General features: G+C 35.1%; 1 protein-coding gene across 3 annotated transcripts in view; it reads right to left on the bottom strand.

The window, feature by feature from the left end:
• LOC150092337 (TATA box-binding protein-associated factor RNA polymerase I subunit B-like) overlaps nt 1-23844 on the bottom strand; it is a 161448-nt gene that overhangs the window by 52167 nt on the left and 85437 nt on the right. For 2 of the 3 annotated variants that reach the window (XM_090414965.1, XM_090414966.1), the window contains exons 9-10: nt 17134-17263; nt 1721-1871 (exon numbers count right to left, since the gene is read on the bottom strand). In XM_090414965.1, coding sequence (XP_090271091.1) covers nt 1721-1871; nt 17134-17263 — 281 coding nt within the window. The remainder of the gene's footprint in view (nt 1-1720; nt 1872-17133; nt 17264-23844) is intronic. The other variant, XM_090414967.1, reaches the window with a different exon arrangement.

Genomic DNA, 23844 nt, shown 5'->3' with positions numbered 1-23844 from the left:
GATCTACACTATGAATTGTTGGAACATCTACCCTATTTGGCTCCCTCTGACTTCTATCTCTTCCCAAAACTAAAACCCTTCCTTACTGGTCAGCGTTTTCTTCGAATCAAAAGATGATTGCAGCTATAGAGGACTATTTTTCAGATCATACTGAGAACCACTACAGGGATGGGATAATGGCTCTGGAGCATCACTGGAATAAATGTAATAGTCTTAAGGGGAATTATGTTGAAAAATAAAAATAATTTTGAAATTATAAATTTGTTTTTTCATTATTAGGCCAAGAACTTTTTGGACCACCCTTGTATCATGATACTTCTGGCCATATGACAGAATACTGTATGGAAAATTATTACATAAGTTGAAGCTAATGGGAATAGATAGGAAGTTGTCAGCATGGATAGCAGACAGATACCACACACAATGTATGGTGGAGTAAAATCTAGGAGAATGAGTGTAACTTGTGCAGAGCCTCAAGGCTCTGAATACTATGACCACCATCTTGCGCAAAGCTTTTTCATTTGCAATTCATTCATCATACAAAATATATCTTACACGTTCATTTGAAATGCCTATAGTCTCAGCAATTTCACACACTTTGACTTGCCAGTCATCCAATACATATTATGAACTTGATCAATGATTTCTGGTATTGTTACACTTTTTGGATGTCCTTCATGTGGATCATCTTCAAGGCTGGTATATGGCCATGTTTAAACTCGGCAGCCCATTTCTTCATTGTCAAGAACGAAGGAGAGGAGTGCCCATAAACGTTTATGAACTTTGAATGAATTTCTTTTGGCATTAAACCTTCTTTTACAAAGAATTTTTTAACCACACGATACTCAATTTTATCCATTTCAAGGGATACAGACAACACTTTTGCTTCAGACAGCTGTATAAAACGAAACTACTTGATATTTCAAGAATGACTTGAAATTTCACAAGGATGCTTATGACAGATTAACCAACTTAGAAAAAAAAAATCTTGCCGATAGTGTTGCCATCTATGGTCAAGGCTGAGAAATTTTCAGGCCACCCTCATAGTATGGTGTCAACTATTATGGGATTCCTGAAATTTGTCCAATAGTTGATTGTGGTGGTGAAATAAAAAAATAAACTGATATCACACCGAGTTTTACAATAAGCAAGCCAATGGTATTAGTAATACAAAATATTTGAAACAACAAATTTGCAAGCACTCACTTTGTATTATGATGACCAGTGATGTAGAGTGTCAGATTTGGCTGTGTCAGTTTCTGATGCAAGATGAACAAACTTGATATAGATCATAACTTTTTTGTTGTTACACTGATTAGTGCTGCTTTTTAACATTCCCAATGATTATTTGAATGCTATTTTAAATAAAATGTAATAAATGTAGGCCATTTCTCTATATTGCCGTAGTACTTCAGAGTAATCATCAGACACGTTAAAAAAAAAAAAAATGAACATAACAAAAAAAAAACAAAGTAGAATCCTGCATTAGGTTTAATTGTTGTTCATCAAAAACCTAGCACATGTAGATCTTGGGCAGACAGCTAATCACATCACTAGTCATCATAACACAACATGAATAGTGGATGGGAAAAATTGTTAGTCTATTTATTTTTTTTAAACTGTTAGCTTGCTGCTGCAAAAAGTCAGTCTTGTTTCATTTTATGAAATAAATGCTATGCTATAAATAAAGAAACTGACAAGTTTATTGCTCTTCTCTTACCTCTCAAAAATGTTATTCAACCCAAACACAGCTTTCATGGCTACCAAAATATATGCCATAGCTTGCTTTTCATAGCATGGTATTGAAGATGAATGAATAATATATGCTTTACTATGCCACATCAACTTTTTAATAATAGGCACTAATTCTTCTGAAAAAAAAAAAACATAATCAAATAAGTATAATTTTAAAAATAGAAATACTTTTAATAACTAGTCATATCTTATTACTCTGAATTGATAATACTTTGCACACATACAACTGCTTGTAGATTATTTACAGATATTAAACAGCAGCAAAGTCCGAGTGTATCTGAAAAGCTAACCAGATAGGAGTAAAAATGGATGATGAAGAGATTAAGCATGCAATCTGGTAGAAGGAGACTTTATGGAGGCAGCACAAAAAGAAATGTAATAATCAGTTACAGGAGGAATATGAAGAGCAGGCCAGGAGAGAGAGACTTGGTTGGCAAGGACAGCTAAAGTGCAGTATGAGCAGAAATTAGCCCAATCAAGCAAAGAAAAATCCTAGAAATCAATATGTGTGCGTGTGCAAATAAAAGAAAGAATGATTATGGGAGGATGATGTTGATGAAGAAAATCATCCAAAAACACCGATGCCATGACCTTTCCTGCTGATGGAACCGACTTTGTTTTCTTTGGCACAAAGAATAACCGACTTCTGTCCACTGTTTTGACTGCTGTTCGGATTCTGGTGTGTAATGGTGAATCCAAGTCTCATCCATAGTAATAAATCGATGCACAAAATCAGTTTTATTCTTGCTAAAATGCTCCAAATACTGTTCAGGGATTTTCATGCGAGTGCGTTTTTGATCTGCTGTGAGCAAGCATAGCACCATCTTGTGCAAAGCTTTTTCATTTGCAATTCTTCATACAAAATATATTCTATACATTCTTTTGAAATGCCTATAGTCTCAGCAAATTTCACACACTTTGAATCACCGGTCATTCAATACCGTATCGTGCACTTGATCAATGATTTCTGGTGTTGTTACACTTTTTGGACGCTCTTCATGTGGATCATCTTCAAGGCTGGTACGGCCACATTTAAACTTGGCAGCCCATTTCTTAATTGTTGAAAATGAAGAAGAGTTTCCATAAACTTTTATCAACTTCGAATGAATTTCTTTTGGTGTTAAACCTTCTTTTGCGAAGAATTTTATAACCACGCGATACTCAATTTTACCATTTCAAGGGATACAGAAAACACTTTTGCTTCAGACAGCTGTATAAAACAAACTACCTGACAGAATTCTTGTAGCAAGGCTTATACGTTGGTCATACATAACTGGTAATTAGCTTAAGGAATTAACAACGCATATAACGGATATTAAAATGTTTAAAGCAAAATATTGAAGGTATTTAATGAATACCTTCAATATTTCAGCAACGTCACGTTGCCATCTTCAGGAACATACAAATATGGTATGTGCGTGCAAGCACTAACAAACGCAAATGAAGAAGGCAAGAAACTAATATTGTTCCTAAAATCCTAATGGTGCCTCCCCCCTCCCCCCAAGCAGGCTAATTGGGTTGTCTTGGCCATTGGGCTGAAGTTCTCATAATGTAGGCTTCCCAAATTTGGGGTAGTTTCATGCAACCAAATTTGTTGAGGTTTGGAACGTTTTTTAGAGCTGCTGATGATTCCATGAAAAATCTTTCGTACTTGAACTGGCTGCGGTGTATTATTTTAGTTTTCTTCCAACGAATTCTATGGCGGGTATCTAAGGCATGGTCTGCCAGCCCAGAGTGGCTGTACTGGTGAAACTGGATGTAGTCTTTGTATTCTGAAATCCTGATATTCGCTGTCCTGCCTGTTTGGCCAAAGTAGGACAATTTACAGCTGCAAGGGACCTGGTATACACCAGATAGGTCTAGGGGAAGTGGTTGGTCTTTGGTAGAGCGGATAAGGGATGCCAACTTTTTATATCGTCTATAACACGAAGTCAGCTCATATTTTTTGAAGATATTGGTTATTTTCTCAGAGGTGCCCCAGATGTAGGGGATGGCGATAGATTTAATGTAATCTTTATTGTGGAGGGGGGGGGTTTACTGGTTTTAGTATTTTTTTGATTTTTGAGGGGTTGTAGCCATTGGCTAAGAAAGTGTTGAGGATGAAGCAATCTCACTGGTTCACCAATTATCTTAGCCAGTTCTGGACATGTTTTAGAGCACTTCCCCTAGACCTACTTGGTGTATACCAGGTCCCTTGCAGCTGTAAATTGTCCTATTTTGGCCATTTCACATGGATGCAACTTAGAAAAAAAAATCTTGCCGAGAGTGTTGCCATCTATGGTCAAGGCAGAGAACTTTTCAGACCACCCTCATACCTTGGAAAACCCAAGAAATATCACTACCATCATTATGGCAAATCAGGATTGGGAGACCATATTTTGGATACCTCTTCACACAGGATTAGATGGAAGAAAACCAAACATGCCATATATAGAAGTCATTACTCAGCTCAGCAAAGCTAGTCTTAGTGTCAGCAGTAGCTATGAAGCATTCTTGTAACCTTAATAAGAATGGCTGCATTAATCTGACATTTTTGTTTTGACATGTAATTTTTGCTCCAGTCTATTACTTCTGGAAAAGAAAAAAAGTCAGCAGTGGGTGAGTGCATCTCACTGAATTGTGAACTGGGTTCACAAAAGAATGCTGTTTCAGGTCCTGATCAGTGAAAAGATACATTAATGTCTAATTTATCAACATGACACATAAGCATTATATATTGATGTTAGGTACACTTGAATGTTGAAGACTACAGTAGGTCCTCGATATCTATTCCATATGGACTGGCCTTGCTGGCTAATAGCTTTCACAACCAACAGGGGTGGAGTTCAAATCCAAATATAGCATGGCTGTCTGTGAAAGTCATTGGCAATAGATAAATTTTCACTATCCAAAAGATGAAGCATTGTGCATATTGAAGGCCTGAAAATGGCTTGAAAAAATACTGTTTAATCTCAAGAGCAGAGTTACTTGTTATCTAACTTGGAGTCCGTCCATGGTATGTATAACAGGTTTACAATCTTTCATGAATGGAAATCACCTAAAAAATGTGTGCGCGCGCGTGTGTGTGTGTGACACCTTGAAAAAAATAACTAGATCTAAAATGTATAAATCACATAATAAACTCTCTTAAAGATCTAATAGTTGCTCATATTTTTCTTGTCATAAAACATCCTTCTTGTAGAACACTGTTTTCTAGAGAAGAATATCACTGACTAATTTAATTGATTTGCAAGTAATCTGATTATTCCTTGCAAAAACAAGCTGCACATATACTTTAAAAGAACCATGAGAGATAATGCCTTATCAATCTTATCTCTACTTCATTAGCAAATTATTTTATGAAATGTTTAAAATGTCAACTCTTCAATACTATATTCCCACAAACCCAGCATGCTATGCTCCACATGGATGATATTTTGTAATGCTCAAAGAACACCAGATTACTAGTTTTCAGACAAAATTAACTTCATGTATAGCCTAATTAAGTTCACTATTGAAAATGTGCATTGATTCTAATGTATTTTCTAAATCTGTTTAGAGTTTCTCATGTGAATCACAGAAATTATTTATTCTTTCTGGAGAAGTAACAAAAAAAAAAAAAAAAAAAAAAAATTATGAACTAAGGTTAATCTTAGTTTGATCTGGTTATTAATGTAAAAAAGTTATTCTGTTCTTTAACTGTAAACAAAAGCTTGACATTATGTTGGAAATATGGCATTGATGCAAGTATGGTGAACAGTCTATTCAACTCAAGTAATTCACTCTTGTGAGTGAATTTTACATAAAGTGAAATTTCTTAGAGAAAGTTTTTTTTCTTTCCAATATCTGTATTTGATCAGTTTACATTTTTTTAAAATTTAAAATGATAAAAAAAATTAAGAAGAAAAAAAATTTTAAGTAACATTAAAGTAGTACATTTCTGTACCCAACTGAAGAAATCGTAGAAAGTCTTCATATTCTCAGCAATGTTGCCAACATTGGAGTCATCACATTTAAGTTACTTTTTTAGAAGGAAAATATTCTGAAATGCTTGTAGAACATTCTTGAAAGACCTTTTAATGTTTTTTAATGTAATCACATCTTTTTTTTTCTATCAAACAATCTAAAACTTCTACATATTATTCTAAAAATGATGAGAGTGTGCCATTTGCCACCAGACGCTGATTGTAAGGTAATCAACGTCTGGTGGGAATTCCTTACCTCTTGACTATGAAAGAACCACAAAATTTTTTGTGAAAATATCAAACTTCAAAAACTGTACTCTTTTAGGTATTAACCATATAATCCATTGGAAGTAGTGTTTTCCTCCACTCAGGCAGTGTTGCACAGCATGGAAGATGAAGCTAAATTTGAATTAAAAATGCTTTCCCTATATGAATTTAGAGAAAGCATTAAGTTACTTTCCATACATTTTCTACTTGCACTGCATGCTTCAGATTTTACACTAAGCTGAACAGCAAATTTCAACCTCCACACTGCATGACAAGGCCCAAGCAGGTGGACATGCCATGGCTAATCAACATCTAGTTGTGTTTTTTTTTTTTTTCGAAACACCTATCCATGTCCCATTATAAAAAATAAGGAAACTAATTTCATGCTTTCCAATTACATTTTTTTACTAATTTCATGATTTTTAATTTAATTGTTTACTAATTCTGAATGCTTTATAGTTGCATTTTCCTCTAAATGATTATTCATATTTCCTTGTGCAAAAATATGGAACTAATTGCATGCTTCATATTTAACATGAAGCTGAACAACAAACTTCAACCTCCAAAATGCCATGCTATCAACACCTAATAGTTTTCAGAGTTTGATATATTAATTAAAAGCATTGAGCACCAAAAAATTCTGTGGATAATCCAAACAAAATTACAAAATTTTTCATTTTTATGAAAATTTTGAAATTTCCAGCGGGGGGGGGGGACTTATACACTTTTCAATTCAATTTTGCACTACTTGCATAATTTTCACAACTCATATAAAAAGAGTTAAGTACTGGCAAAGGTATGCACTACATAAAATATCAAGTTATAATATTTCAAAGAGTGAAAATTTTGCATAAATAAAGCAAAAAAACACCCAGTCTTGTTTACACAAAACTGATGATTAGGAGAAAATCATATGTGAGACCATCAACACAGTTAAATCTTTAACAAAGATTAAATATCAAGTATGAATTTTAACTTTTAAGCAGTGATAATTTAATTTTAGCTTTTATATAGTGATAATCTTCTAACAGCATTTTAAACATGAGCTTTCAGAATAGCCATGAAGCATTAAGCTTCTGATGTGTGTTGGGAATACTCTATGGGTATCCTACTAGAAGCAGACAAACCATGATGAATTCCTGTAGTTCTACCAGATTTATTGGTGGCAGATCCCTATCATGAACATCTTAACATCCCAAAAATGTTTAACAGGCTTCAGATCCATTTTCAGTAGCAAAGTCATTATTGTGTTCCTGTAGCTATTCCTGGGTGATATGTGCCCTAACATTGTGTGTCATCCTGTTGGAATCTAGTCTAAGATGCAAAGAATTTTCATAAGGGCTTTTCAATTGAAGGTGAGTTAGCTGGTCTCATATAAAGATAGTAGAGTTCTATTCTCTAGGAAACTCAGGTTTTTCATTCCATTAAACAGGGAAACCAGTAAGAACACATACAATTTACAGTTATAGTACACTGGTTTCATAACTTGATTACTTTGGCTAAAAATCCAAAACAATCCACCAAACTGCTGAAAACTGCTATCACATGCATGGTAAATGATCAGTATGAATGGGTGTATATCATTCAGTACAGTTTTGTTCTATTGGTATCAACGGGCATTAACGAAGTGCAAGAAAAACACATCCCCAAACCATCACTCTACTGCCTCTTTCTTGCATTGTTGTGATGAAGCATACTGAGTCCATATTATTCATGCTGTTGTCACAATACAAGAGTGTAGAGTAACTACAGGAAACAGGATTCATCACTCTGTGTGACCTTTCTCCAGTCCTCTGGTCCGATGTCAATTTCTTTGCCTATTTTAGCCATAACTGTATGTTTCTGTTGGACAGGGTTTGATACTTTTGTAGGATATCTGCTATTTAGCAATATCAGATTATCTTACATTTTGTATTAAATTTTTAGTGGCGGCTAATTTTAATTAAATGAAAAGGAAAGGATAACATATAGTTTTATTTTATATATAAACATTTCCAGGCAGAATCATTGAAAATGTCAACTGTGTGTTGTGAATGGAGAACCTGTGGAACAAGTAAAACATTTCAGCTACTTAGGCACGATTTTTACTGAAGATGGTAAATTAAATATAGAAATAGACAACAGAATCAGCAAAGCTGGTATGGTGGGAAGTCAATTGAATAAATTCATATGGAATAAGAGAGAAATTAGTCGGAACACTAAATTAGCTGTATACAAGACAGTGTTCAAACCAATTTTAACTTATGGATCTGAGAGCTGGGTCAGAAGTAAAACACTTGACCAAAGACTAGAGACCACAGATATGAGAGTCCTGAGAAAGATTAGAGGTGTGAACAGATGGCATCAATGGCAATATCATATTAAAAATGAGGATATTAGGAAAGAACTTGACATTGTCAGCATCCAGGAATGCGTTAGCAGAGCTAATCTCAGGTGGTATGGTCATTTAAACAGAATGGGCTAGGAAAGATTAGCAAAACAAGTGTTCTCTGCCAGATTGGCAGGAAAACAACCCAGAGGAAGACCAAGACATAGGTGGATTTTAACGGTACAAATTGCCTTAGACGATAGAAATATAAGATCTAATAATGTTGGAGTCTTGACAAGTAACAGATTGATTTGGAGGAAAATTGTAGATAGGAAGTTAGTAATGATGTAATTTTTTCATGTAGTAGTGTCATATCCTGTCATATCCATCAAATTCCTGACATGTACCCCTTGAGGGGTACATGGCAGGAATTTGATGATGATGATGATGTAAACATTTCCTAAATATATAACAAAAATGCATTATTTCTTGTAATCAGAATTTTTTTTACTAATGTTACATATAAGAGAAATTTTGATATAGTTACAGCATAGTTTATTTCTGTAGCTTAAACCTTGAGAAAAAAAAAATATTGAACTTTCCAATTATGTTTTCATGGCATTAAAGAATTGTAGTCTTGTTTACAATAAGTGATTATTTTTCTTTTGTCTCACCACCATGTTGCTTGTCATGCAGCTAGCAGTGCACTTGTGTGAAGTTTATATCTCTAAAGAAGAAGTTGAATTAGTGAGAGAAGAATAGAGTTGTTGTTGCATGGATTAGAACAGAAAAGATGTTTGGAAACGTTGAAAGTTTACGGGAGAAATATGGTTTATTGACAGGCAGTCTTCTTGAATGGCAGGCAGTCTCAAGTAGAGTAATGTGGGCAAATATGAGAATGGGGAACTGGACAATGAGACTGATTTGTGCCTATGGTCCCACAGAAGGTTCTACTAAGGTAGAAGTGGAGGAATTTTTTGAGGCTTTAGAAAAATCAATTGACACAATGAAAAAGGAAAAGATGGTCTTTGTTGGGGATCTAAATAGCAGAGTAGGAAATGATTGTGAGACATACAAAAATATTTTTTTGGAAAATTTGGAGAAAAGAGCAAAGCTAATAATAATGGCAAATATCTGTTGGATTTCTGCTCAGGACATGGGCAGGTTATTACTAACACCATGTTCCAAAATAAAAATGTGCACAAATTCACATGGAGAGAAGAGGCTAGGAATAAGAAAAGTCTCATTGACTATGTTATTGTTGATAGTGATGTTTTCTCCTTGGTGCAGGACACCACAGTGTACAGAGGATTTGAAATTGGAAGTGATCACTATTTAGTCTTGAGCAGGATAAAATTGAATTTCATATTGAAAAGAATAACATGTAAGAAAGTTTTAAAGCGAATAAAAGTTGAGCAGCTCTCAGATGTGAATTGTAGACTAAAATACAGAAATATTATTGAAAAGAAAATGAAAGAGTTTGAGAACAGGAATCAAACCTTGGAGATTCAGTGGCAAACTCTGAAGGAAACATTGATTGATTCTGCCAGAGAGGCATGTGGTGAGGTTGTGTGCAAGGAAAAAAAATCAGAACTCCCTGGTGGACACAGGAAGTTAAAGAGGCAGTGAAAGAAAAGAAGAAAGCATATCAAAAGTTCCTGGCAAATAAGTCAGCTTTTACTCTTACAGAATACACAGACAAATGTAAGAAAGCTAAACAGTGTGTAAAACTTGCTAAACAAAAGTCATGGGAGGACTTTGGCAAGAATATAGAAAATAAATATCAAGAAGGTGGCAAAATATTCTGGAGTTGTTGAAGAAGCTTAGGAATGGAGGAAAGAGTGCTGTAAAAGGAATTAGAGATGATAAAGGTGAAATGAAAACAGGAGAAAAAGATATCCTTGAAGTATGGAGTAATTACTTTGAAAAACTGCTAAATGAAACAAGCAGTGATGACAGCACAGTGATAAAAAACACTGACCAGGCATGCAGTCAGGAATACATATCCATACTTGAAGTAGAAAAAGCCATCAAAGGCTTGAAATGTGGAAAGGCAGCAGGAGTAGATGATATTCGACCAGAAATGCTGAAGTATGGTGGTATAAGAGTCTTACAGTGGCTGCACTGCATAGTTCAGAAAGCCTGGACAGAGGGACGAATTCCCGATGATTGGAGTAGAGCTCTCATAGTACCCATATATAAAAAGGGAAATAAAACTGAATGTGAGAATTACAGAGGTATTTCCCTACTGAGTGTTCCTGGCAAGATCTATGCAAGTATACTTGAGAAACGGTTGAGAAGAATTGTGGAAGAAAAGCTTGGTGAAGATCAAGCTGGATTCAGGCCAAATAGAGGCGGTCAGGATCAGATCTTCACTTTACGACAAATAGTCGAGAAAGCATGGGAATATAACAAAGATCTGTATTTAAGTTTTGTCGATTTGGAAAAGGCATATGACAAGGTGCCAAGAGAGAAGCTATTCAATACGCTGCAGTTATATGGTGTCAATGGGGCATTATATCAAGCGATACTTAGTCTTTATTTGAGTTGTGAGTCAGCAGTTAGAATTGAAGGAAGTACAGGAAGGTGGTTTAATGTTAAATCTGGTGTGAGACAAGGATGTACACTATCCCCTCTGTTATTCATTATCTATATGGATCACATTATGAAGGAATGTGGTATTAAACCTGATATCAAAATTGGAGATGTTAATGTCAGCTCTTTGCTTTATGCGGATGATGTTATACTTCTAAATAAATCCGCTACAAGTCTGCAAGATTCTCTGACTAAATTGAATAGCTGTTGTAATAGATATGGTATGAAGGTCAGCAATAAAAAGACAAAGACAATGAAAATAGGCAGAATCATTGAAAATGTCAACTGTGTTGTGAATGGAGAACCTGTGGAACAAGTAAAACATTTCAGCTACTTAGGCACAATTTTTACTGAAGATGGTAAACTAAATATAGAAATAGACAACAGAATCAGCAAAGCTGGTATGGTGGGAAGTCAATTGAATAAATTCATATGGAATAAGAAAGAAATTAGTCGGAACACTAAATTAGCTGTATACAAGACAGTGTTCAAACCAATTTTAACTTATGGGTCTGTGAGCTGGGTCAGAAGTAAAACACTTGACCAAAGACTAGAGACCGCAGATATGAGAGTCCTGAGAAAGGTTAGAGGCGTGAACAGATGGCATCAATGGCAATATCATATTAAAAATGAGGATATTAGGAAAGAACTTGACATTGTCAGCATCCAGGAATGCGTTAGCAGAGCTAATCTCAGATGGTATGGTCACTTAAATAGAATGGGCGAGGAAAGATTAGCAAAACAAGTGTTCTCTGCCAGGTTGGCAGGAAAATGACCCAGAGGAAGACCAAGATATAGGTGGATTGATACGGTACAAAGTGCCTTAGACGATAGAAATATAAGATCTGATAATGTTGGAGTCTTGACAAGTAACAGACTGATTTGGAGGAAAATTGTAGATAGGAAGTTAGTAATGATGTAATTTTTTCATGTAGTACTGTCATATCCTGTACACCCCTTGAGGGTACATGGCAGGAATTTGATGATGATGATGATGATATGGTTTAAACATTCTTAAACGAAAAAGGTGAAAAAGAGCATTATGACAGAAATAAATAGTATCTCAAAATTAACAGATGAATTTCTTTTAAATGAAGCTGAGTTGTGGCATAGATAAAAGTGATTATAATTTCTCCTGAAGTAACTAGCAGTTCCTATTCTTCTCTCACTATGTTATGTACTACAGCAAACATGTTCTAGTTAAATACTGAAAACCTGAACATGATATCTTTTTGTTTTCAAAGAAAAACGGGTATGAGCTAATTATATTTCTATGGCTACTATTAACAGTGGAAGAAAGAAACTGTCTTATAAGTTTGATGCTTGTGCATTCTCATCAACTCCTGTGATCATGAAGAGAAGAAATCTTGTGTGGTCTTTATATTCTTTAAGTCTGATATTAAGTTTGTGGGCCCTTTTCTCTGGGGGAGATAAGTTCTTAGTTATAAGGCACATTTGTACATAGCACTTGCTAAACAAACATTTTACACACACTTTTAAAGCAATACATAAATTTACACTAATATTAATTGTTTGTAACTAAAGATATTATTTTTATTTTCTTTGTCTCTCCCTCAATCTCTTAACTTATTATAATGATAATTTCCTGGATCCAAATATAGAAAATGATGGTACAACATTACAAAATTTCATGCCGGCTGGGGTTTCGCATGGCTAAAAAAGGCCCCCCGTTGTATTCGCCAGAGAACCAGGGCAAACATCGAAAAGTCAGCTACTGGAACATCTGAAAGCACACCCTAACTCAACATCACCAGAGTTAAAGATCAGTGCTATCAACATAAGAAGCCTGAATGGCAAAGAAATGGAGCTAGCTGAAGAATTAGATAAGTACCAGATAGACATAATAGAGGTGACTGAAACAACAAAGACAAAAACTGGTGAGATCTTTCTGAGCAATAAATACAAAATGTTATATTCAGGAAATGACAATCAAGGAAAAGAAGGAGTAGCCATAGTATTCAACACAAAATACGAGGCTAATCATCTTGAATGGCAGGAAGTCTCAAGTGGAGTGATGTGGGCAAATATCAGAATGTGGAATTGGACAATGAGACTTATTTGTGCCTATGGTTACACAGAAGGTTCTACTAAGGTAGAAGTGGAGGAATTTTTTGTTGCTTTAGAAAAAGCAACACAATAAAAAAGGAAAAGTTGGTCCTTGTTGAGGATCTAAATAGCAGAGTAGGAAATGATTGTCAGACATACAAAAATATTTTGAGAAAATTTGGAGAAAAGAGCAAAGCTAATAATAATAATGACAAATACTTGTTGGATTTCTGCTCAGGACATGGACTGGTTATTACTAACACCATTTTCCAACATAAAAATGTGCGCAAATTCACATGGAGAGAAGAGGCAAGGAATAAGAAAAGTCTCATTGACTATGTTATTGTTGATAGTGATGTTTTCTCTCTGGTGCAGGACACCAGAGTGTACTGAGAATTTGAAATTGGAAGCGATCACTATAGTCTTACTACATATATAGTCTTCAGCAGGATAAAATTGAATTTCATATTGAAAAGAATAACATGTAAGAAAGTTTTAAAGTGAATAACAGTTGAGCAGCTCTCAGATGTGAACTGTAGACTAAAATACACAAAGATTATTGAAGAAAAAAATGAAAGAGTTTGAGAACAGGAACCAAACCTTGGAGATTCAGTGGCAAGCCTTGAAGAATACCATGATTGATTCAGCCAGAGATGCATGTGGTGAGGTTGTCTGCAAGAATAGAAAAATCAGAACTCTATGGTGGACACAGGAAGTTAAAGAGGCAGTAAAGGAAAAGAAGAAAGCATATCAAAAGTTCCTGGCAAATAAGTCAGCTTTTGTTCTTAGAGAATACAGAGACAAATGTAAGAAAGCAAAACACTGTGTAAAACTAGCTAAACAAACATCACGGGAGAACTTTGGCAAGAATATAGAAAATAAATATCAAAAAGGTGGTAAGATATTCTGGAGGTTGTCGAAGAAACTTAGAAATGGAGGAAAGAGTTCTGTAAAAGGAGTTAGAGATGATAAAGGTGACATGAAAACAGGAGAAAAAGATATCCTTGAAGTATGGAGTAATTACTTTGAAAAATTGCTAAATGAAACAAGCAGTGATGACAGCACAGTGGTAAAAAACACTGACCAGGCGTGCAGTCAGGAATACATATCCATACTTGAAGTAGAAAAAGCCATCAAAGGCTTGAAAAGGCAGCAGGAGTAGATGATATTCGACCAGAAATTGTGAAGTGTGGTGGTATAAGAATCTTGAAGTTGCTGCACTGCATAGTTCAGAAAGCCTGGACACAGGGACGAATTCCCAATGATTGGAGTAAAGCTCTCATAGTACCCATATATAAAAAGGGAAATAAAACGGAATGTGAGAATTACAGAGGTATTTATCTACTGAGTGTTCCTGGCAAGTTCTATGCAAGTATACTTGAGAAACGGTTGAGAAGAATTGTGGAAGAAAAGCTTGGTGAAGAACAAGCTTGATTCAGGCCAAATAGAGGCTGTCAGAATCAGATCGTCACTTTACGAGAAACAGTTGAGAAAGCATGGGAATATATCAAACATCTGTATTTAAGTTTTGTCGATCTGGAAAAGGCATATGACAAGGTGGCAAGAGAGAAGCTACTCAAATCGTCTACAATTGTATGGTGTCAGTGGGGCATTATATCAAGCAATACTTATTCTTTATTTGATTTATAAGTCAGCAGTTAGAATTGAAGGAAATACAGGAAGATTGTTTAAAGTTAAATCTGTGTCAGACAAGGATGTACATTATCCTCTCTGTTATTCATTATCTATATGGATCACATTATGAAGGAAAGTGGTATTAAACCTGATATCAGAATTGGAGATGTTAATGTCAGCTCATTGCTTTATGCAGACTATGTTATCCTTCTAAATAAATCCACTACAAGTTTGCAAGATTCCCTGACTAAATTGAATAACTGTTGTAATAGAAATTGTATGAAAGTCAGCAATAACAAGACAAAGATAATGAAAATGGGTAGAATTGATGAAAATGTCAACTGTGTTGTGAATGGAGAACCTGTGGAACAAGTAAAACATTTCAGCTACTTAGGCACAATGTTTAGTGAAGATGGTAAATTAAATATGGAAATAGACAGCAGAATCAACAAAGCTGGTATGGTACAGTCAATTGAATAAATTCATATGGAATAAGAGAGAAATTAGTCGGAACACTAAATTAGCTGTATACAAGACAGTGTTCAAACCAGTTTTAACTTATGGGTCTGTGAGCTGGGTCAGAAGTAAAACACTTCACCAAAGACTAGAAACCGCAGATATGAGAGTCCTGAGAAAGGTTAGAGGCGTGAACAGATGGCATCAATGGCAATATCATATTAAAAATGAGGATATTAGGAAAGAACTTGACATTGTCAGCATCCAGGAATGCGTTAGCAGAGCTAATCTCAGGTGGTATGGTCACTTAAACAGAATAGGCTAGGAAAGATTAGCAAAACAAGTGTTCTCTGCCAGGATGGCAGGAAAATGACCCAGAGGAAGACCAAGATATAGGTGGATTAATACGGTACAAAGTGCCTTAGACGATAGAAATATAAGATCTGATAATGTTGGAGTCTTGACAAGTAACAGACTGATTTGGAGAAAAATTGTAGATAGGAAGTTAGTAATGATGTAAATTTTTCATGTAGTACTATCATATCCTGTACACCCCTTGAGGGTATATGTCAGGAATTTGATGATGATGATGAAATCTGTGATATTAATTTAAAAGTTCATGAACTACTCAGGTATACTAGTCTAGTATATAATGACAAACAGGACAAGACATACACCTTCAATGGTTGTCTGCTATTATACTCCTTTTAGAGTGACTAATACAGATGAATTCAAATACACTCCCCCATAGTTCCAGTACCATATGATATTTGATCCAACTGTAACATGTCTATTGAACTTCATGAGCCTGTTAAGCTTCACCTATCTCACATCAATTAGCTGCTTCTGACTATATTCTCTAAATGAAAATGTTTTCCATTTATCACATCATTCTTGGTACATCTACGATATTATTGTAGGTAACAATCTAGCAGGACAATGAGTTTCTGACAGTTCTAGGAAGAGATAGTTTACTAATGCATTCAATTCCCTATTACATAATGTTGGATGAGCATACTATCAATATATGGGGCCAGCTTTACACTAGCTCAGTAAATTAATTAATGCCGGTGTACTACCCCAGGGCTCAGTGCTGTCACCTATATATATATATATATATATATATCAATGATCTCTCTCTCTCTCATCTAATCCTATTCCTAGCTTTGTTTATGACAGTACTCTCACTGCTCTTTTTCATTTTCAAAAGATGATGCAGTGTTTGAGTAACTTGCACTATAAGCTCTTCTTTAATCAATATCACATAGACAGATCTTCTTGCCATTCTCAAGTGGGGTGAGGATAACCTGGTGAATTTTAATGCCACCAAAATGTAATCCTGTTTCATTTCTAAGAAAAAAGACCATGCCCACTCTCTCCCTCACTTTTGACAATATTCCTTGACAACTAGGACTGTTTTCTCTTCTTTGGTTAACTCTCACATCTAATCTATCCTAGTATAAACATATCAGGTCGATAGCTTCTTCAGTCTCCAAAAACCTTGGAATTCTTTTCCATTCCAAACAGTACTTCTCTCCTGTTCCCATATTTCAGGTTAATGTACCTAAAACTTCCCTTGGAATGCTTGACTGTATATAGAAGCAATCGATTCACTTAATTGATTGATGATCTCTCCCTCAAAGATCCTCCAATCACTCTCTCATAGAGATTTCCATGGACACTGCTCTCTGAACTGGCTTCTAGCATCCTCCACTTTCCTGTACTGATATACAAATATGAGCAACTGCCAGTCAACACCCATATACAATTCAGCTCCAAACTCATGAAACCAATTTCTCATCATCTGCCTTCATTTCCTACATCTTTGCTCTTTGGAAGTCTTTCCCACAATGACTACAACATCATGTTATAGATTTTAGGCCTTCTTGTGTGTGTGGGGGGGTGATTTAAAAATAAAAAAAATAATAATAAAATGAATAAAATCATTACTTCTCAATGAGTAAAATTAGTTACATAAATCAAATTTAAATAATATTGCTTCTTTTTCTCCTCCATCCTGGAATCGCATGTGACATTAATATGCTTACGGTTTCTCTAAATTTTTATGTTGATTACATTTAAAATTAATAGAAAAAAAAACCTTACCAGGTAGACCAAGATCTGCAATAAACCGCATTACAACAGAAAGAAGTGGGCGATGAGGAAGATTAATCCCAATAAAAGAAGCCAACTTGGAACTCAATAGCAATACCCTATCCATTTTAGGAGCTATAAACTGTTTTAAAATACAAGAAGAAAATCAGAGTAAAAATACAAGGAGAAAAATGAAACTGCTCACATTTAATACTCAAAATGTTTACATACATTAAAAAAGTTAAGTTAAACACACTTAGTGGCCAGTTTATTATTATTATTAATAACATCAGACCTTCATAGAATCAAAGGATTCATCGGGAGATCCACACTTTCATGATCATCCAACACATCATCCAACCATGTCTTAAACCCATTCACAGTTTTTGTACTCACAACATCTTCAGGAAATGCATTTCACTTACTAACCACCCTCTTCACTCCCTTGCTCACATCTTCCTTATACAGCTTCCAGGGGTGGCCTCTTGTTCTACCCTTATCTCCCTCTACTATATGAAAAATCTCCTTCATATTTATCTGGTAACAACTCCCTCACCAACTCATGTCTCAATCATATCCTCTCTCTCCTTCTATTCACAAGGTTCTACAAGCTGAATTCCCCCAAATCTGTTCTCATATCCCAAATTCCATAAATCTGAAATGAACTTTGTGAACATTCTCTGGACCCTCTCTAATATATCCTCATCCCCTTGAAAATCATAAGACCAAATCTGTGAACAGTAGTCCATATACAGCCTGATTAAGGACCCATATAAACTATACTTTCTTTACTTATATATGTCAAGGTTCTCCTCATCACTGTGATAATCCATTGTGATGTCCTTACAATTTTAGCTATGCAACTCCTACACTTCGTCTCTGTCCACCATCACTCACTCCCAGATCTCTCATCTCTTCTGCCTCCTTAAAAATTTCTCTGTTAATTGTATACTCTGTATCCCAACCTTGCCCCTACCAAATTTCAAGATCTTGAACTTCACAACATTATAACTGATGACCAGTGGCAGCTAGTGAAATTTTAAGTGGGAGTGCTGCCTACACCAAATAAAAAAAAAGCATTATTTTTTCCCTAATCAGTAACCAATTTATTAATAAATAAAGCTACAGATTTATTTATTAATAAATTGGTTACTAATTAGGAAAAAAATGATTTTTTTTTATTTTGTATAGGAGCAGACCCACTTAAAATTTCACCAGCCGCCACTGCTGATGACTCTGATCACTTGCCCACTCTTACAGAGACTACTGAGATCCTCCTGCAAAGTAGCAACATCTGCTCTGCTCCTATTCTTCCCATCATCAGCAAACAACTGAATATCTCTAGTTCAGCCTGTCCCAATATGAGTAACATACAAGTTAAACAATAACTGTCCCAAGACAGACAGACCCCTGTGACACTCCATTAGTGACTTTCCCCTTTTAAGATACCGCACCCTTACACACAACTTGCTGACAACCAATTACCCATCCACAATAGTCTCTTATCCAATCCCATTTGTTTCAATTTAGTTACCAGCTTGTCATGTAACAATCTATCAAAGGCCTTTGAAAAATTCAAATATACCATTGTATATGCTTTTTTTTTTTTTTACAATCACACAGTAGTACAGAGTCAAATAATCTAGAAAACCTTTATCAACTGTAAGCAAACAAATTTTGTGCATGATGTACTTCACAACTAGTAGTATGTAGAGGATAATGACTCTAGAAACCAAATTTTGTACTTTTCAAACCATTTCAGGCTTCTAAGCAGAATCGTAATCTCAAAATAGGTAATGAAAATTCATAAGCATCAATATCACTTTCTACCTTAAGGCTGTGGGATTTAAACCCAGGGCCTGAAGGTGGAGAGCAAGGACACTATCCACTTGGCTAAGAAAAGAACAGTAATCTGGTCTGCATGGACTGCAGCAGATGTATGTCAATAACATCTCGTCATCTCACAGATGTTCAATAGTGAGTAAACAGGTCAATAAAGAACGATAAAGTTACTTATATGCTGCTGAAACCATTCTAGAATGATCTGTGCCAGGCAGCACTGCAAGTTATCCTGAAGGATGGAATTACTACCAGAATTTTTTATTTTTTTTTATAACAAACTTTCAATCCATAAAGGCTGTTGAAAATTTAGTACGCATCAGTAACATTTTCTTTCATTACTACATGGTGATCAGCATTCAATATGGTAAAATTATGACGACTATTACCATGTTAGAGCAACAATTGTAATTTAATATAAACCCAAATAATTACATGATGTGATCTAATAATCCAGGTATGTAAATCACATAAACATATTTTTACTATTAATTTGTTCTATTTAGTTAATAAATAGCATGACAGATTTAACTTACATATATCTTTTTTTTATTAGTATAAAATTTTTGCCCTAGTATCAAGGGCATCTTCAGTATGATTTATAAATTGAACAGAACAGAAATCAACAATATAACATAACAATATATTCAACAATAAAATGCATGAATTGCACATACATTCCTATACGTCAAGATATTTATTTAGTACTCAACTAGTTTCATGAAACTATAAATTAAACATGCCAGAAATTTTATTCTTCTATAATCCTTTATCCAAGTGTAAGTATACAAAGTTTGAGCATAAAGTATCTTCCCAACTAGATTACTTGTGCATATAGGCTAATGACTTCACATCAATTACCTCAGCAAAGCAATCATCCTTTCAGACATGTAGAATGCTATGCATTATGGGAAAGACCACTACCCAGACCGGTTTTGACCTTTATTGAGATATAATCAGTGAGAATCAGCCCAGGAGAAGTTATCGAGGTTGAATTAATGCAAAGGTCATATATTTACCTCTTTTCACTACTTGTATCTGTACTTAAGGGTCAAAGCTGTATAACTGAGAGGACACCTCCACAAGCCTTTAAAGGAATGTGGTGAACTGACCAGGGCTTCTGATCTAATGTCCAATCCTCACATTCTCTTAAAAATTGTATTCTTATTGGCTTAAACCACAATGTCAAATGACGGTACAACATGACAGAATTTCATGCAAGCTGGGACGTCACCCAGATAAACAAGGCCCCATTGTTTTCGCCAGGGAACCAGGGTGAACAGCAAAAAGTCAGCTACTGGAACAATTCCTGAAACACATTCCAACTCGACATCACCAGAGTTCAAGATCACTATGAACATAATAAGAATGGCCTGAATGGCAAAGAAATGGAGCTGGCTGAGAATTGGATAAGTACAGATTGACATAATAGGGGTGACTGAAACAAAAAAGACAAAAACTGGAAAGATCTTTCTGCAATAAATACAAAATGTCAGGAAAAAGGAGTAGCTATAGTATTCAAGAAGATTAGCCACAACACTAAATATGTAGCTAATCTTCTTGAATGGCAGACAATATCAAGTAGAGTGATGTGGGCAAATAGCAGAATGGGGATTGGACATTGAGACTTATTTGTGCCTATGGTCCCACAGAAGGTTCTACTAAGGTAGAAATGGAAGAATTTTTTGATGTTTCAGAGAAAGCAACTGACATGATGAAAAAGGAAAAGTTGGAAAGTTTTTTAGGCCCCATGTGTTGAGGCTTAAGTGTTGTGAAGAATTCATGTTGAAAGCACTGAGAAAGGATTAAAACAAATTTTAATGCTTCCAATATTTCGTTTCAGTCAGAGAGACATCTTCAGGGATTACAAATAACTTTTTATAACAACACACACAAATACAATGTGTATTTGTGTGTGTTGTAAAACGAGTAAAACAAGTGAATGAAACTAAAGTCCTATCTAGGAGGTGTGTCCTCTATGGGCATTTGCAGGTGGCCTAGGATGTAAAGAGGGATCTCTGATAATTAATATTTCCCAAATTTTGGGAAGTTTTATGCAACTGTATTTGTTTAAATTAGGTTGATTCCTAAGTGCAGATGCTGATTCAAAAAACAGTCTTTCTTTTTTCAATTTACTATGGTGGATCATGGTGGGTTTTTTTTCATGGTCTGCAATGCCAGATTGACCATAATCGTGATTGCAGATGTATGACTTGTGTTCTTCTAACCGGATGGTTGCTGATCTATCTGCCTGTCTGTCCAAAGTAAGCCAGTTTACAGGAACAAGGTACTCAATATACTCCAGGTACTAAGAGAGGATGGAGCTGATCTTTGGTGGAACGGATAAGGGTAGTAAGTTTATGGTGGGGCTTAAACGCTGTATGGAGGTTGTACTTTTTTAATGACCTGGCTATTTTTTCTGATGTACCATGGATGTAAGGTAAGGTGATGGCATTTCTGAAGTCCTTTTGAAGAGATGGTCAGGGAATGGGAAAGGAATTTATTATTTTTTTAATTCCGTAATCACTGTAGCCATTGGAAAGGAAGGTGTTGTGTATGTGTTTCAGTTTGGTTGAAAGGGCGGTTTCGCTGGAACAAAGATTGCGAGCTCTACTGGTTAGAGTTTTAAAATGCCATATTGTTGAGAGGGATGGTGGTGGGAAAGTTTGTGAGTATCTGCCTGTATGAGTAGGTTTTCTATATACAGAGAAAGAAAGGTTACCATTAGGAAGACATGTTACTAAGGTGTCTAGGAAGGGTAAACTATTATTATTTTCCTTTTCCATTGTAAACTGGATTCTTGGATGTAGGCTATTGAGATGACTGAGGAAGGAGTTTAATGTGTCTGGGTCATGAGGACACCTAGATAGGACTTTAGTTTCACTCACTTGTTTTAATTATCATTATATTGTATTTGTATGTGTTGTTACAGAAGGTTATTTGTAATCCCTGACGATATCTCTGTTATTGGAAGCATTAAAATTAGTTTTAATCCTTTCTCAGTGCTGATAATATTCCATTAAACCTACAACATGAATGAGTTTTTTTTTAGGTAGATTAAGTCTTCATATTCCTGAATGCTAATAATATCAAGTTCCTCCCTTCCTAATATCTTCATGCTTAATATGTTGCTGCAATTTATGTCATCTGTTTATTCCCTTCATTTTTCTCAAAAACTGTTCTACCTATTGACTTTAGTCTTTTTCAACTGAATTATTTCTAACCAAACAACTCTCAGAATAATAATAATAATAACTTATTATTATTATACATAAAAAATGTGCATAAATTCACATGGAAAGAATAGTCAAGGAATAAGAAGTCTCATTGAGTATGTTATTGTTCAAGGGATGTTTTCTCACTGGTGTATGAAGTGTAAGGAGGATTTGAAATTGGAAGTGATCACCATTTAGTCTTGAGCAGGATAAAACCGAATTTCAAAAGAAGAACATGTAAGAAAGTTTTAAAGTGAATAAAAGTTGAGCATCTCTCAGATGTGAACCGTAGACTAAAATACACAAAACCAGAATAATTATATTGAACTTCTTAACCACAGAAACCTGTGCAAGAATATACAAACATTATTCAAGAAAAAATTAAACAGTTTAAGAACAGAAACCAAACTTTGGAGATTCAATGACAAGCCCTGAAGAAAACATTGATTGATTCAGTCAGCGAGGCATGTGGTGAGGTTTTGAGCAAGGATAGAAAAATCAGAACTCCATGGTGGACACTGGAAGTTAAAGAGGCAGTGAAGGAAAAGAAGAAAGCAGATCGAAAGTTCCTAGAAAATAAGTCAGCTTATGCTCTTAGAGAATACAGAGACAAACGTAAGAAAGTTAACTGTGCAAAACTAGCTAAACAAAAGTCATGGGAAGACTTTGGCAGAATAATTATATTGAACATAAAAAATAAATATCAGGTAGCAAAATATTTGGAAGCTGTTGAAAAAACTCAGAAATGGAGGAAAGAGTGCTGTAAAAGGAATAAGAGATGATAAAGGTGATATGAAAACTGGAGAAAAAGATATCCTTGATCTATAGAGCAATTGCTTCAAAAGAACTGCTAAATGAAACAATCAGTGACAGCACAGTACTAAAAAACACTCAACAGGCATACAATCAGGAATACATGTCTATACTTGAAGTAGAAAAGTCATCAAAAGCCTGAAATGTGGAAAGGCAGTGGGAGTAGATGATACTCTTACAGTGGCTGCATTGCATTGTTTAGAAGGCTTACACAGAGGGAGGAATTCCAGATGATTGGAGTAGAGCTATCATAGTACCCATATATAAAAAGGGAAATAAAACTGAATGTGAGAATTACAGAGGTATTTCCCTACTGAGTGTCCGTGGTAAGATTTATGCAAGTAAACTTGAGAAACGGTTAAGAAGGATTGTATAAGAGAAGTTGGTGAAGAACAAGCTGGATTCAGGTCAAATAAGGCTGTCAGGATTAGATTTTCATTTTATGAGAAATAGCTGAGAAATTGTGAGAATATAACAGAGATCTGTATTTAAGTTTTGTAGACCTGAAAAAGGCATACGAAGAAGTGCCAAGAGAAAAGCTATTCAAAATGATACAATTATATGGTGTCAATGGGACATTATATCAAGCAATACTTTGTCTTTATTTGAGTTGTAAGTCAGCACTCAGAATTGAAGAAAGTACAGGAAGATTGTTTGATGTTAAATCTAGTGACAGACAAGAATGTCCATTATCCTCTCTGTTATTGATAATGTGATCCATAATAACAGAGAGGATAATGGACAATGGATAATGGAAGAAAAGCAGTATTAAGCCCGATATCAAAATTGGAGATGTTAATCTCAACTCTTTACTTTAAGCAGATGATGTTATACTTTTAAATAAATTCAGCAAAAG

This window comes from Typopeltis vanoorti, chromosome 26, assembly GCF_054136105.1.
Source record: "Typopeltis vanoorti isolate ZY-2024b chromosome 26, IOZ_Tvanoo_1.0, whole genome shotgun sequence".
Classification (NCBI taxonomy): Eukaryota; Metazoa; Arthropoda; class Arachnida; order Uropygi; family Thelyphonidae; genus Typopeltis; species Typopeltis vanoorti.
The sequence above is the reverse complement of the archived record's forward strand: the minus strand, read 5'-3'. Positions and strand labels throughout refer to the sequence as shown.